Genomic DNA, 15,028 nt, shown 5'->3' with positions numbered 1-15,028 from the left:
ACACTCATACAACTGCAAATCATGTAGAATATATGAGAACAAACTGTTCAGTACTAGTTCTGTAGGATGACATTTTTGAGGCGACAAGGAAAAGTTTTGCAGTGTTTGGAAAGGAGAAATATATTATACCAGTATTTTTGTAAATACTGGGTACCTACAGGGTGCAGTGCTGGGGAACAAAACTGAGGTTTAGCTGCAACATTGTTCCTAGCCTCATATTATATTACAGACCACATGTTCGAAAAAGTGCATTGTTATCCCCATGTGTATGATTCATCGCCCCTCTCTGTGACGGCAGGCTTTTCACCCAGCCTTTGAGTGTGGCCATTATGTACAGGTATAAACACATTTGCCTTTTAAAGTGGTCCGACCACACTTTGCACAAACCAGTGGATTTCAAGCACACTCTGGATTTAGGGCAAAGTTTAAAGGATGACTCTCTGCCCCATCTTGGTTAGCCATTCGCAATAACCAACAAGTCCACCACAAAGACTCTTGAAAGTGTCCAAGGCGGTCCAGAGCAGTCCAGACTCAATAATGAAACAAAGGTGCATTGGTCTTTCTTGGCTGTAATTCAAACACTTCCTTTCCTGGCTCTGGTTGATGCCAAAGGGATCCATTTCCAGATCAGTGACTTCATAATGTCCTTCTCCCCTTTCTTTTGAGTCCTGCCAGCAGCAGTACAGCAGGTCGTCATGACAGCGTGATGCTTGCCCCCTACATGTTCCAGGTCTTGGTCTCCTTCTCCACCTCTGACAACTTCTACCATCCCAACCGGTGTCTGGCTGTCAATCACAGCCCCAAACAGTGCAGTACTGGGTTGTTGTTCTGCTCTTGTTGCAGCTCTGTATCAAGCATTTTGACATTGCGAATCTTACTTTCTGACATATAGACTGAGATTAGTATATTTCAAAAGCGAGCCATCATGCAAATGGAGAGACTGCACATTCTTTCTGCCTTCAGTAGCATAAAACATATTTACTGTCAGAACAATCCTTCCAAAAGTTGGCACTCCATTACAGTTTTTGTTCACTATTAGTCATACAATGTTTGTCGGTCTATTGTGTCACCTTGTTATATATCACAGCCGTCCAAGCTGCTCCAGCAATAACAACAATTCCACCATCTGTGGACGTTCTGTACGGAGAGAAATGACACTAAACCTGCCATATTACAGTCCTGAAGCAAACAAAGAAGACTAATTCTGTGCAGAAGCTATAACTGCTTGTTTTTGTTTTCCATGTTAACAGCCGGTGCAGCGAAATCATGGGCAAGGCGGGGAGTAAGGTCCTCAGAGAGACCTCAGAGGATGGGGTTCAAGCTCAGGTAAAAGCAGCCACCGCACACACATACAAGCTGTGCAAACTCCTGCCTGCACACACACAAACACATGCAGTAATGAAACCAGCAAATATACAAAAATATGTGTCCAAACTTAAAAACACATTAAACTGCCGTGATGGTCAGTGCTCTGGTGGTTACAGGGCTGTGTGTGTGTCTGTGTGTACATCCTGACTCTGGTGAAATGGGCCAGCTGCTGTGCTCTCCCGCTATCACAGGTTATGCAACCAGGATCAGCCGCAGCTTGCTTTCACACTTAATTTTTCCCACATCGCATCATCATACCTTTAATCATCAAAATACATTACTGAGCTTTGGACAAACCATTAATATCTTATGATGAAGCTGAGCGAAGGAATGATAGTCACTGGATGTTCCCAATGATGGATAGAAATTCTATAAATCGCCAAGGTTTTCAGACTGTGCTTCATTTATATAAGCTACCCACTAAGAAGAAATGCAATAGAAAAACAATTTAAAGATAAAATAACCAGATTCCCACCCGCTCTGTTTTTGCGACGCTCCCAGAGTTTTATCTTGTGCACAAAAGATCATAAAAATATCATCTTTGAGAACTTCAGGCTAGGGTTAGGGCTCTGTAGGTTTTGACTAACCCAATGAATTAAATACCTAACTCATCACAAATCCTGTTAATCCAAAGCCCCCCCCATCACTCAAAAATGTGTTTTGCTTATTGTTCCTTCAATTGTTTTATATTTGACAGTGATAATCTCTGTCATCTCACGGTATATATCATTATTTCGCCCAACGGTAGACTGTTAGTGGTGCCTAACGGCATTGTATGTGAATTATATTGGTTTATAGATTTCATGGTAATATACTCACAATAAGAGCTCCAAAGACTACAAGCACAGTATCCAGTTTTTATGTTCCATCAACTCTTCCTTTTAGCGAGAATGGAACAAGACCTTATTTGCCTTCGTCTGTGCTGAGTAAACAAGGCAAGGTCATTTGTGTATATTGTTTGCCAGTGAGCCAAATTACTGTTCTTGCTGTGAACAAAAAAGACATGCAAACACATACTCTTGGACTCTCTTGGACTCTTACAGTCTTTTTTTTCTGTGCAGTCTGTGTTGGCAGTTATTAGAGTGAGGAAGTTGTTGACAGCAGTGCGTCTTGTTCTGGGTCATTATCTAAATTCCCCTCAACGTCCCGAATTGTCTGTCATTTCCTCACCCATTTGATCCAAATTTGCTGCACCCAAGTGACCGTACTTTTCAGCTCATGTTCTGGCTAAAAGGCGCACCCTATCACCCCATTTCGCCTTGTGTCGGCTGAGTGGGTGCCATCTTTGTCAGCTCGTGCGGCTCGGTGGTGGGCTCCACAAGGCGTAGCTGGACTGAAGTGAATTGATTCCCGGGGATTAGGGATTAAGACTTCCCCGGCCGCTTCGGTGGAGTAAATCTGGGGATTATGATGTCAACAGCCTGTGGCTGCAGGAGAGGAAATTGAATTGTAAGGGACGGGAGCGCCGATGGCCCAGGATTACAGCACAGTCAGTGAGAAATCAGAGATGGGAGTCCGTGTCTGTGCCTTTCTCCTGCTCAGGAAAACCTCCATGGGACACCATTTACTGGGGTGCAGGAATCACTTACTCAGTTAGTTCTACTAAGTAAATGTTTGGGATGTTGATTGAGTGAAAAGAAGATTTCTGTGTCACTGGTAATCCAGTCCATCCTGCTCTGGCCTGTGAAGCATCAGGTGGTGAGTACCGTTAAGTGCAACAAGGATCACTTGTATAGGGAACAAGATGACAGGGATATCTGCCTTCTTCTACAATAAAAATCCACAGATAACATGGAGGAGAATATCTGGTCAGAGAAAAGATGGGAAACTTTTAGAAGTGCATAGCCTAACAATTTCACACCCATTAGTAACCTACTGTGTGTTTGTGTGCCTGCCTGTCTGTACTCAAGCCAACTCCTGCTGAGGCTGCTCCTGCTGCAACTGTTAAATTCGAGGGACTCACTAAAACCAGCAAGATGAAGGTGAAGTGGACCCAGCTGGGTTTGGTGTTCTTCCTCGTCTTATCACTGGTGATGACAGGATGCTTCTTCTGGCAATATCAGCTGCCAAAAGTTCTGCCAGGTAAGACCGAGTACTGTTGATAACAAGTGATGGGCCACATTGCAGAAACAAGTCTGAAATATAGTTGCTGTGAAGTGAAGAATGTCTTGAAGCTGAGCAATCTTTGTCTTTGTCAATATTTATACATCAGTGTTGAGTTTTTCCAATGGTCCTTTGTAATAACATTTTCTCAAACTTGTTCAGACCACATATTTATTCAGGTTAACTGCAAATAATAGTGAGCTGTGACCTATTTCAGACTCAACAGCCTTAACACTTGACCTTTCTTGAGACTTGAAAGCAAAAACAAATTTTAAACTTGCCAACTACCACTTTGTGCATAAGTAATTCATGTGCACCTGTTTGTTTTTGACACTTAAGGCCCTTAAGGACTGACTTGAGACTTGCTTAACGACTAAAACAATCTAAAATCACCTCTGCCAAAACATACTCAATGAATGACTCATTTAACATCAGGCAAAGTGAGTATTTCCATTTCATCATGAGGACACAGTTTATCATTTATTATTTTGGTTAAAAGAAAAATCCCAGCGTCTGTGAGTCTGTGACCCTGCGACATCCAGTTACTGAAGGTTCCTGCCTGTTAATTACATTCAACACAGAATCATAGCTGTTACCTTGCAGCTAAAACTCTGGATGCTCCTTCTTATCTGATCTTATCTGATCCACAGCGATCCACAACCTCAGCTCCCACTCCGACTTTGATAATCAATAATTATTTTCCCATAATTAAGAGATACAGATCTCGTAATGTAGAGATAAAACAATCTCTTAATTGTACGATCTTTATCTGGTAATTATGAGAAGATATTAGCACACAGTTGTTGTTGTTGTTGTTGTGTTGGTTGGGAGTGTGAATAATTGGCAGCGTCATAACAAGATCAAGATCTCAGACAGCAGCGTCAATTAAAATAGACTAAACAATTGGAACTTGTAGAGTAAGTTGTTCATTTTTAACTTCTCAGAAAGCAGAAGCTGTGTTTAAGCATTAAAGAACACAGGCATCATTCAAGATTGACATGTGAAATAAAAGTTCAGGAAAATGAGTGTGAACGTCAAAACCAGTGCCATAATATTCAGTCTTCAACTGCACAAGTGGTGCTTTAAATCACAAGTTTGTTTTAAATACGCTGACACTTAATTATGGCATCTCAGAAATCTCTTTAGTGTCATTTCTTCAAACAGAGCACACAGAGAAAAATGCTCTGTTCTCCAAAACACAGTCACACTTGATGATTCCATATGAGTAAAGGGACATTATTAATGGAAAAGCATGGCTCCACAGGCTCTGATTCATATTTTCCGATGTGCGCTGATACGTCTTTTTATATTCCAAAAAGTACATTTTTCAAGTATAGAATGAAAAGGCAAATAGTGGCCTGAAGCTACAGTGAAAGATATTGAAATATCCTTGTTCATCCAGAGTTCACAGTGGGACCAGGCTGCATCTCTTTTCATCAGCGAGTTGCATGTCGTACAACCCGTCAAATTGTATATATAAGATCAACGGGGTTCATCTGGAAGAAGAGGGAATTAATGAATCCCTAAGCCAGCCAATTATACCACATTATGCGGGCCTTTTGTATTCTATCAAATATCAAGTGGGAATTACAATAGCCTGTCCCCCTATGCTTCCTTGGCCCTGTCTTTCTCCCTTTCTCCCTTTCTCTTTTCTCATTTCCCATCCACCGCCCAGATGAAGGGATGGGTCGCAATGCCAAATTAGAGATGATGTGTCCCCGTTTCCCCGAGCCTCTCCAGCTGGAGCATCCTATACCCAGTCTGAAAGAGGCCCTGGAAAAGGTGAGAGGAGTCGTTCATCATGCACAGATTTAAATCTGAGGTCGTATTTCTATGATGCCTGCCCAAGTCCGAGGAAATTTACAGGCTGACTGTGTTAATCCTTCACACCAAATGCTGTTGCAGTCGACAGAAGGAGATTAAAGATATAGCGGATGAAAAACCGAGTGTCTGTCCGAGACACACGGAGCAGCAGTATCCCAAGTTGATCATCCACATGCAATAAAATATACTAGACACCCATAAGAGAATCTGAAAATAAAGAGCAGTGGGTGCACATTAGTAGTGAGGACTTAACCATAAGTAGTGAAGGAATATCAGCATCAAAATGTGCCTCATTAGTTTAAAGTTGAGCTGAAGTTTGCCAGTTAAATTTCAGTTTGTCTGTACTGAAAAAAAAGCTTCTTTCATCTCTGTGACCAAACACTTAAAGCCAAACTGAAAATTAACGTCAGGCACATGAACCGTTTGATATTCATTACAGTGAACGCTTGTCTTTTTCTCATTTCTGCCTTGTGAGCAACTTGAAAAAAACAATTTAATCTTTCCTCAATTAATTTTGAAGAATAATCTTGTTTTACCTGAAGATTTCACTGCTCAAGAAAAAGGCACTGATTTCCCCTAATAGGAATATAATTCATAGACTGTGCTCCTTAAATTAATATCAGAACATCAAAGTAATTGCTCTGGGGTTTCGTATTGCTGTTAATAAGGGACCTCTGTCAAAGTAAAAGCACACAGAAACAAATATTAAAATATTGTGGAAAAAGTACATTTGAGCTGTGATGCTCATTTGATAAATCAATATCTGCCGGTTCAATACAGTGTGAGTGTCAGTACCGGCTGTGCTACTTACTGTACATGTTATATGATTGTTATCAACATGTTTAGGCACCAAACCAGCAACACATGGCTTTATATCTGTCATACATACCTCATCGTCTGTCCTGCAGTGGTGGAAGCAGTATTCAGATCCTTAACTTAAGTAAAAGTACCAATACCATGATGTAAATATACTCAATTACAAGTAAATGTTCTGTATTTAAAATCCTACAGAAGCTACAGAATCAGTGTTTTCAGCAAAATGTACCCAAAGCATGAAAAGTAAAACTACTGATACTAATACTGATGCATCGATGTGTAAGCTGCATTTTACTGCTGTAGCTGGTCGAAGTGGAGCTAGTTTTGTGTACATACAGGTCGGTATATTAGTCCAGTGGTTCCCAACCTGGGGTCGTGCCCCCAGTAAGGGTCACAAGATAAATGAGATGATATGACGAAGAAGAAATAACCAACTTCTGCTCCACACATTTGTATTTATTTATTCGTCTATTCTCTAATCTTTTTTTGTGAAATGTTTTTTTTTTATCTCTTTGGGCATCAGATAGGTTGTTTAAATTAAATAATCTGAGAAGTTTGACAGGACTGTGATGGAACAACCGAAATATGACTGCTTTTTTTGACAGGTTGGGAACCACTGGTTGAATCTTTGACAATGCATTGTATTGTATAAGCTTATTACATGGTTGTTTTGTCTGTCTGTTTTTTGTTGTTTGTTTGTCGTTTTAAGTAACTAGTAGCTATAGCTGTAGCGGAGTAAAAAGCACAATATTTCACTCTGAGTAGTAGCAAAAAAATGGAAATACAGTGAAATACAAGCACCTCAAAACTGTACTTAAGTACGTACTTAGGTACCTGAGTAGATGTACTTAGTTACTTTCCACTGCTGCTGTTCTATCACAGTAACATAGAATTAAAAAATCATAGCAGACAGCTGGAGTTTGATTGACTGTCGGACCTCTGTGTATTACATTTGATTGTAAATCCAGCGTGCTTGACTGGTAACATACTGTGTCGAAGGTTTGTTGCATGAATTAGCGGCTGACACATCCATCATCTGGCTTTTTTTAAATGTCTATGGTGTGCTTTTTGTCTTGATGAATTCAAATTACTGCATGAGGGCAGAGCGTATGTTAAGAGGAAATAAAGCAGTAGGCCTTGTGCCTGAAATCATCATCAAGCACTTAGAATAACTGTGCCTGTGATCCGCTGCTTTTCACAGCGACTGATTCAAGTGAACATAATGACAGAGCTGTTGATGGGCAGGTGACATATTTATATATATTATTGTTACGTCAAGAGGAAGGAAAAATGGTCCATGACACACTGAAGTTTAATATGCACATTTGTGATAAACACAGTTCTGAAAAATGACATGAAACAGCTTCCACTTTAGCTACTCCACTTTATACAGTCTGAGACGCCAAACCTCTATTTTAAAATGTCAGTTTGACTGAAGACTTACTTACTTAACTTTTCATTAGAGTCTCATTGGGGTCTGAATTGGGTGCCAGTGCCAGTGCAATACATATATGTCATACACAACAGTGCAATACATACATATATATATACATATATATATATATATATGTATATGCATATACATTGTTATTGTATATATTTTTACTTCTATTTTCACTTAAATACTGTAAATGTGTATATTTTTATTTTTCATTTTCTATTTCTTATTTTTATATTTTGTACATACTTTAGCTCTAAATTGATGCTACTTTCTAATCTTGAATGGGAGCACCGGTACTGTACAATTTCCCCCCAGGGATCAATAAAGTATTTCTGATTCTGATTCTGATTCTGAAGGTCTAATCGTTTTCGCTGTTTTCTTAATGAGGGGATTTTGATCAAAAAGACGTTAAACTTAACTCTGAGTTACAATCCAAATTAAAAGGTTACTTAAATGAATAGTTTATATACATTTTTGCAAATATGAATCAAAAGTTACGTGAGAAGATCAACATCACTCTCATGTCTGTATACCAAATATGAAACTACAGCCAGCAGCTGGTTAGCTTAGCTTTGCATAAAGTCTAGAAGTGGGGCGAAACAGCTAGCCTGTCTTCCTTAAAGTTCATTTTTCATGTAATTTTAGTAATCTACATCCATCTAAACTGGATTTTCAGAATAAACTCCTCACTTCCTGCTCTGTTTCCTCAAGGTGGACGTTTTGCTTCGGCAGAGTGTCAACCCCATCAGCCTTCCCTCTATGTCGGCCATTGTGATCCTAAATGACACTGTTTTGTGGACCGGCAACTTTGGAAAAAGGAATGGCAGTGACCCGCTCTCGGGACCCCCCAATGAGTACACAATTTACAGGTGAGTACTGAAACTTACAGCACAGATGATCACAGATGTCCCTGTTCGTAAAACTTTCATCGTCATTATTATTTTCCTATGGTACGACACGCTCTACCATATGAGCCACAACCGCCCCCCACATACCGAGGTCATGAGTCGAAGTCCCCCCCACCACCAACAACAATGATAACAATAACAATAATAATAATAATGATAAACTTTATTTACAAACCACTTCAAAACATAGTTATTAAGTGATTTACATGGGGAAATCAAGACCAGCAGAGTCTTCAGTAAGTCTTCAGTAAGTTACAGTTTAGTTTAGCTTCTCTATTTAAGTTCTTCTGTTATCCTAGTAAGGCCTGTTTCAAGTTCAACCAGTAAAACACCGTAAGTATTGACACACACCTTGTTTCCAATTTCCAATTTGCCTCAGGAAAATAGACCTCCAGGTACAAAAACATTTCTGGAACTAAACTTTCAGTTTTTCATAGTGAGTGTGGTGACTTGACTTGACAAAAACAAAAAACCTACAAGAAACTGAGGGACGTGTTGCCTTTGTGGAGCATGTCAGTTAAATGATTCACATTCCCAACATCTGTATAGCCATACTCAAGTACTTAAGTGTATTCATTTGTACTCCATCAGCTCCATCCACAGCGTAGAGGGTGATCCATATGCACTTAATATCAATGAATAACTGGCATGCAAACAAACAAAAACTGTGTGTCTCTTCTGGTAAACAACACACCTGCTCAGTGATTACTGTTTCATCTATTTTTTTTATTTTGATTGTGATTGTGATTCTGATTTGTGCTTTCCCCCTTCTCCACATACCACCTACTGTGCAAAAAGTGAACGAAAACTACTTCATGTACACATACACATACTAATAAACACAATACAAAAATGGCTCCAACAGTGAGGTTGCAAGGCAACCAGCAGAGACGCCAGGAGGTCCCTGAGCCTGGCCAAGAAATCCAGCACATAGACCCCATAAAACCACAGCTGGTTTTTGTGCAGATAAAACAAATGACTTACAACGTGTTAATTATTGAGCTTTAGAAGTGCTGGCAGGTGGATTTTGTTACCTTTGGACAGAGCCAGGCTAATATGTCCCTCTGTTTCCAGTCTTTATGCTAAGCTAGGCTAGGGGTATCAATCTACCCATCTAACTTTGCTAAAAAGCAAATAGGTATATTTCCCAAAACGTCAAACTATTCCTTTAAGAATCTTAAACAGTCGAACGGTCAAATATGATAATATGAAATAACACTTACTGTGTAGCAAAAAATGATTCAGATTCTTACAATACATTTATTTTAATCTGGCTCAACATATATAGTTGTCCATTACGAGCAATTATTTTACTATCGGCAAAAGACATGTTAATGGGGAATTGATGGATAGTAAAAAGAAAAACAAAGGAGGGAGGCGAGACCCAAGAGAAGGAGTTTCAGTAAATAAAAACTGCCAACATAAAGACACTGACAGAGTAAAAAACAGTTGCATTGCTCTGTAATCGGTCTTTCAGAATTGCCAGCCTATCCAAAATCTTCCCGACCCTGATGCTGTACAAACTGTGGGAGGACGGGAAGATCGGCTCCCTAGATGACCCTCTGGAGAAATATGTGGAGAACTTCACCATCAAAAACCCGCTGGGGAAGTCGCGAGACTCTGAGCTGAAATATGTGACAGATGGCCTGATATTTCTGGACAGCGGGGAGGTTCAGATCCGCTCCTCCTCAGTCACCCTGCGCAGGATGGCCAGCCAGCTCTCAGGTACAAACCGATGTAGCCTGGGAACTAGACGAATCTGCAAGCTCATGTTTTATTAGCAGGTGTGTCTGGTCCCGCTTCCCTTCAGACAGATTTCGAGCTGACCTGGACCGGATCGGGCCAATCACAAGCGTTTATCTATGACTGAGAGGAGCGCCGCTGGTAGTCTACACAGTGGATGCTGATAGCACAGTTGGCATTGGAGCCCATGTTAATCTCAAAGTCTAAACATGTCACATTTAAGAAGCAGGAGTTTAACCGTTTAACACAAGAAGTTTACAAGAAGCTTACGTCTGTAATACTCCACCACGCTGACATGGATCTTCTGGTCCGACTTGGAGTTGGCAGATTGGGGCACAACTTTTACTCTAGAGTCCTCTGCGGCTTTGAAGGAGCAATTTAGGCTCCCGCTTCATTTCATCTGCAGCTGTTGATGCCGACACTTCTTCATTCGGTTCGGCTTGTTTTTCTTCTCATCTTCTAAAAACTGGTAAATCCCGTTCGTTCTTGAAAGTAGGTTGGTACACTGTTGACAAGTTCGTATAGATTTTTCGGGACTTTTTGTTGGAGTCAATCCTAGATCAACAAGTCGATCAAAAACAGTTTTGGCTTTTCCTTTTTTTTCAAATATTTTAGCAGACTGTCTGCTAACATATTTATATTTTCAAATTCTGATGGCAAAAACGGCAACACTCGTTCACAGACCGATGTATCGATGCTACACCATAATAACTCTTCTCTGCACTGATTGGTTATAGGTTTATGTTGGTCTGCGCCTGTTGATAATGCCCCTCAGAAACCTTAGGTCTTACCTTTATTAGACAGTTAGTTGTGGGTGAAAATGCATCTTTTCTATCTGCAAAAATCAAAGAGTTTGTGTTTTTTTTATATAATTCTGGTGCTGGACATGTCTTTACTCACAGGAGCTGACCTGTTGAAACTTAAGGGCGGAATAAAAACTCAATATGAAATGTAAACATGCTGGTTGCAGTTCACTCTTACTAGATTTCAGGGGATTCAAAATTTTGATAATTGTGTCATTTTTTAAGCATAAATGCAAAACATTTGATATCTGATGATTTGAATATCAGAAGGGTCAGACAAAAAAAAGTAACTGACTTTGACTTTGGGGAATTGCGATGGGCATTTTTTAAATATTTTCTGACATTTTACACACCAAACAATCAATCGATTAATTGAAGGAAATAAACCTGCGCTGGTTAAGGATGAAAACAATATCATCCTAAACAACTGTGAGATTTTCATTGTGTTTGTCCTCAGAAGTAACTGATGTACTGTAACCACTGAGGCGCTGTGAACAACAAAACAAATGAAAAATGTATCTTCTAGTTTGTATTTAGAGATTGCAATGGATACTTCATCATGCTGGAGTCTTTCAACATTCATATACTGACACAGCAAAAGAGTTGCTATGGTCATGCATAAACAGGCACCTGTTTATGTGAGGAAGCTTTTCAATTTTTAATACTTCACTCTGTGTAATGAATTAAAATAAAAGATGAGAGAAACGCCTGCTGCGAGAGGAATCATGAATCTTTAAACATCCTTCCCTGTCTCAGTTTGTCATCGAGGTATCAGGGCTGAACGTAATAATCACGTTCAGAGAATTTGTCACGTAGCAGATTCAAAGAGAAAAGAAATAACCGTCCAATTGATTTAAAAAGAGATGAGATATTTCTTTGAGCAAGACAGAAAGAAGAAGAAGAAATGTCTTGTGCGTACAAATACAATACATTTGTTATACTTGTTGTTTTCATTTACTGCTTAAATTCTTTTTATTGAACTGTGTTTTACTGTGGGCTGATCCAGGCCTCCCCAGGAGACTGCGGGCCACAAATCTGCTTTGGAAAGGAAAAACACAATCTGCGATCAATCTGCTACAAGATGACGTCCTTGTCGCCGACCCAGGCACCAAGTGAGATTTGTTATGCTGTGTTGATTTCAGTATTTCAATATGTCGATTATTATTGAGCAAACTGGGGAAGAAAATTGTATGAAAATGAATGAATGCCTTTATTCGCTGTTGTCTGTACAGTGACGGAGTACAGTTTGAAGGTGTCTATTCAGGCAAAATCTTAGTGAGTTTCCCTGAACTTGAAGGAAAGACACTGTTAAAAAATACTACATTCTTTTTTACTCAGTGTGATTTCAGCGAAACCCGCCAGGACTGTAGGCATTTTAGGACTGCGTTCTGATGTCTACACTGTTTCATCCAATGTAATTGACAGTCAAAACATGTAACTCTGAAGTTGCATTATTGCCTACAGTACACCAGGTCTGACAGACGTAAAACATAATATACATCCCACTTAAAACTGACTTCTCATTGTACCTGAGGAGCTAAATGTCAAGTCTAATCTTACTGCACTTTATTTGTCTATACATATTGCACTGATTGGTCTTCATGATTGGCAAAATGTTTGATCTTTAAGTAAAGAAAATGTTCAAATGAAATTTTAATATCTCAGAGACCAGAGCTTTTTATTGAACCCACAGGGGAGTTGCCTTTTGGCACTGAGCTCTGCCGTTTTATACTTTCTGGATTTGATAAAAGATTAAAACCTGATAAAACCGTCACTGTCACAATGGCTGATGAAACTTCTTGATACAAATTTGACCAAAGAGGGCCTTAATCATTTGGTGACAACAACATATGTTGTCTAATCGCTGTCTGTTTAAAGCAATAGTTTGACATTTTGGGAAATAATCCCTTTCTTTTCAAGAGTTAGAAGAGAAGATTGATACTAAACATGAAGCTACAGCCAGCAGCTAAACAAAGAAAAAAAAGACTGGACTAGCTCTGTCCGAAAATTACAAAAACCACCTACCAGCACCTCTAAAGTTTCGGACTGTTTCTTAGCTGGAAGCAGTGACTTTCTGAAGTCTTGCTGGTTATTTATTTTATTCAGGACCATGTACAATATTAAACAATATAAATCACACAAATGTTATCATTTGATGTATTGTACTGGAGTTAGCTCAAAGTAAATTTTAATTTCATGAGGTTGCCTGACAACCTCACGGTGACAACTACACATCAGGAAGTTAATAGTCCCAGCTAAGAAGTAGCGCAGCCCATAACCCCTGTAAAAACCACAACTTGTCATTTTGACACTGCAGTTTTCGAACAGATTAAACAAACAATATATAAGGTGTGCTTTAGAGGTCCTGGTAGGCAGATTTATTTAGCTATGGACAGAGCCAGGCTAGCTGTTTCCCCCCGTTCTCAGTTGTTATGCTAAGCTAAGAAAAGCGGCTGTAGCTAATTGAAGAGTGGTATTCTCATTAAACTCTCGTCTAGAAAGCTAATAAGCATATTTCCCAAAATATTTAACTGTTTCTTCGGGATAGGTGATGAGTTTCAAAATGGAAAATTGTTCTCTTATTGTCTGCATGATTTTTTCTCTCTGTCTCTTTAACTTTCTTTCTTCCAGATGTCACTACAGCAACCTTGCCTTCTCGCTGCTGGCTCATGTGATGGCCGAGCGAGTAGCTGCCGTCGACTACCAGCGGTGGATCACAGACAACATCCTGGACCGGCTGGGGATGGAGGACACCGGCTTTGACATCACCCCGGGGCTCCAGAGCCAGATGGCTGTGGGAGTGTACTCTAACGGAAAACCAGCCCCGCTGTATGACCTGGGCTGGTACCGGCCCTCGGGTCAGATGTTCTCCACAGCCGCAGACTTGGCCAAGCTTGCCATGATGCTGCTGGGCGCTTATCACCGCAAGCTGCTGGAGCCAGACTCGCTGAAGATCATGCTGACCCCACTCTTCAGGTGCGATAAGGACTACTTCGCCAACCGTACTGGGACGCCGTGGGAGGTGAATGAGCTGATGGGCTACGAGATGGTGCGTAAAGATGGTGATCTGGATGGCTACTCTGCCACCTTCTCCCTGGTGCCCAGACTGAAGCTCGGTCTGGTGGTGCTAATGGCGGGCAGCCGGTCTCAGAACCAGGATGTGGTCACCAAGGCCTACAACCACATTATCCCAGCCATAGAAAAAGCCTTCAGGGAGGCCAAGAAGATCCTCTTTGCTCCCCCAAACCCAGAACCTTACGTCGGCTTTTTCACCTACAGCAACATCACCTTCTATGAGATCAAAGTCGGGCCGGATGGAGTTCTGATCATGCAACAGTTTGGGCCTCAGATTGAAGAGCTGATCCCAGAGAAGTACAGGACAATAAAGCTCAACTACCTGGTTGACCGGGTGTTCAGAGTGGTTTTTGAAAAAGAGTATCCTTGTGTTTTGCAAGTTGGCACGGCCTCAGTGTCCCTGGAAGCCCAAGATGGCCAATTATTCAACTTCTACACGTTTGACAAGCGCGGTTTGTCCCCTGGTTTTGATGCACCAGGACTGAACACGTATAATGTGGTCAGAATAGCTCGCAGGCCGACCTTCTCGAGCTGAACTGCAGCCTAAAGACAAAATGGTGTCCTTTGGATTTGTGAGGGACGGTACACAAAAAAGAGGCTGTGAATATTGAAAGACCAAATGGGAAAGTTGGGGTCAGTCAAAGAAAGGATTGGGCTCTTGATTTACAGAGAGCACAGAGAGGGATGGCAATATGTATAATGTCTTGCACAGAGAATGAATTCATTTATCTGCTGATTGATGTATATGACTGTCCTCCTTACACTGGTCCTTCATTATGCCTCCCAACTGAACATTCACATTATTGTGATCCAGTGTTTGTGTGCTTCTTCCCTGCTTTCATTTAAACTGCTCTTACACAGCATCGTCTTGGTCTCTTTTGTCCTTGAGTTTTCATGAGAGAGAGCAGCCGAACACTGACGCACATCAAACTCCTGTTGTGGTCATT

General features: G+C 40.6%; 1 protein-coding gene across 3 annotated transcripts; it reads left to right on the top strand.

The window, feature by feature from the left end:
• Positions 1–1,266: 1,266 nt before the first annotated feature.
• On the top strand, positions 1,267–14,616 carry lactbl1b (lactamase, beta-like 1b). Of its 3 annotated transcripts, XM_070903364.1 has the most exons (8): positions 1,267–1,326; positions 2,470–2,487; positions 3,294–3,450; positions 5,147–5,253; positions 8,264–8,421; positions 9,938–10,185; positions 12,013–12,118; positions 13,638–14,616. In XM_070903364.1, the coding sequence occupies exons 1-8, from the start codon at positions 1,267–1,269 to the stop codon at positions 14,614–14,616; spliced, it is 1,833 nt and encodes a 610-aa protein (XP_070759465.1). The 3 variants fall into 3 exon arrangements, with proteins under 3 accessions (XP_070759465.1, XP_070759466.1, XP_070759467.1); XM_070903365.1 differs by lacking the exon at positions 2,470–2,487 and having other exon boundaries at positions 3,279–3,450; XM_070903366.1 differs by lacking the exons at positions 1,267–1,326; positions 2,470–2,487 and having other exon boundaries at positions 3,345–3,465; positions 5,153–5,253.
• The last annotated feature ends 412 nt before the right edge of the window (positions 14,617–15,028 follow it).

Source organism: Enoplosus armatus, chromosome 3, assembly GCF_043641665.1.
Source record: "Enoplosus armatus isolate fEnoArm2 chromosome 3, fEnoArm2.hap1, whole genome shotgun sequence".
Lineage (NCBI taxonomy): Eukaryota > Metazoa > Chordata > Actinopteri > Centrarchiformes > Enoplosidae > Enoplosus > Enoplosus armatus.
The sequence above is the reverse complement of the archived record's forward strand: the minus strand, read 5'-3'. Positions and strand labels throughout refer to the sequence as shown.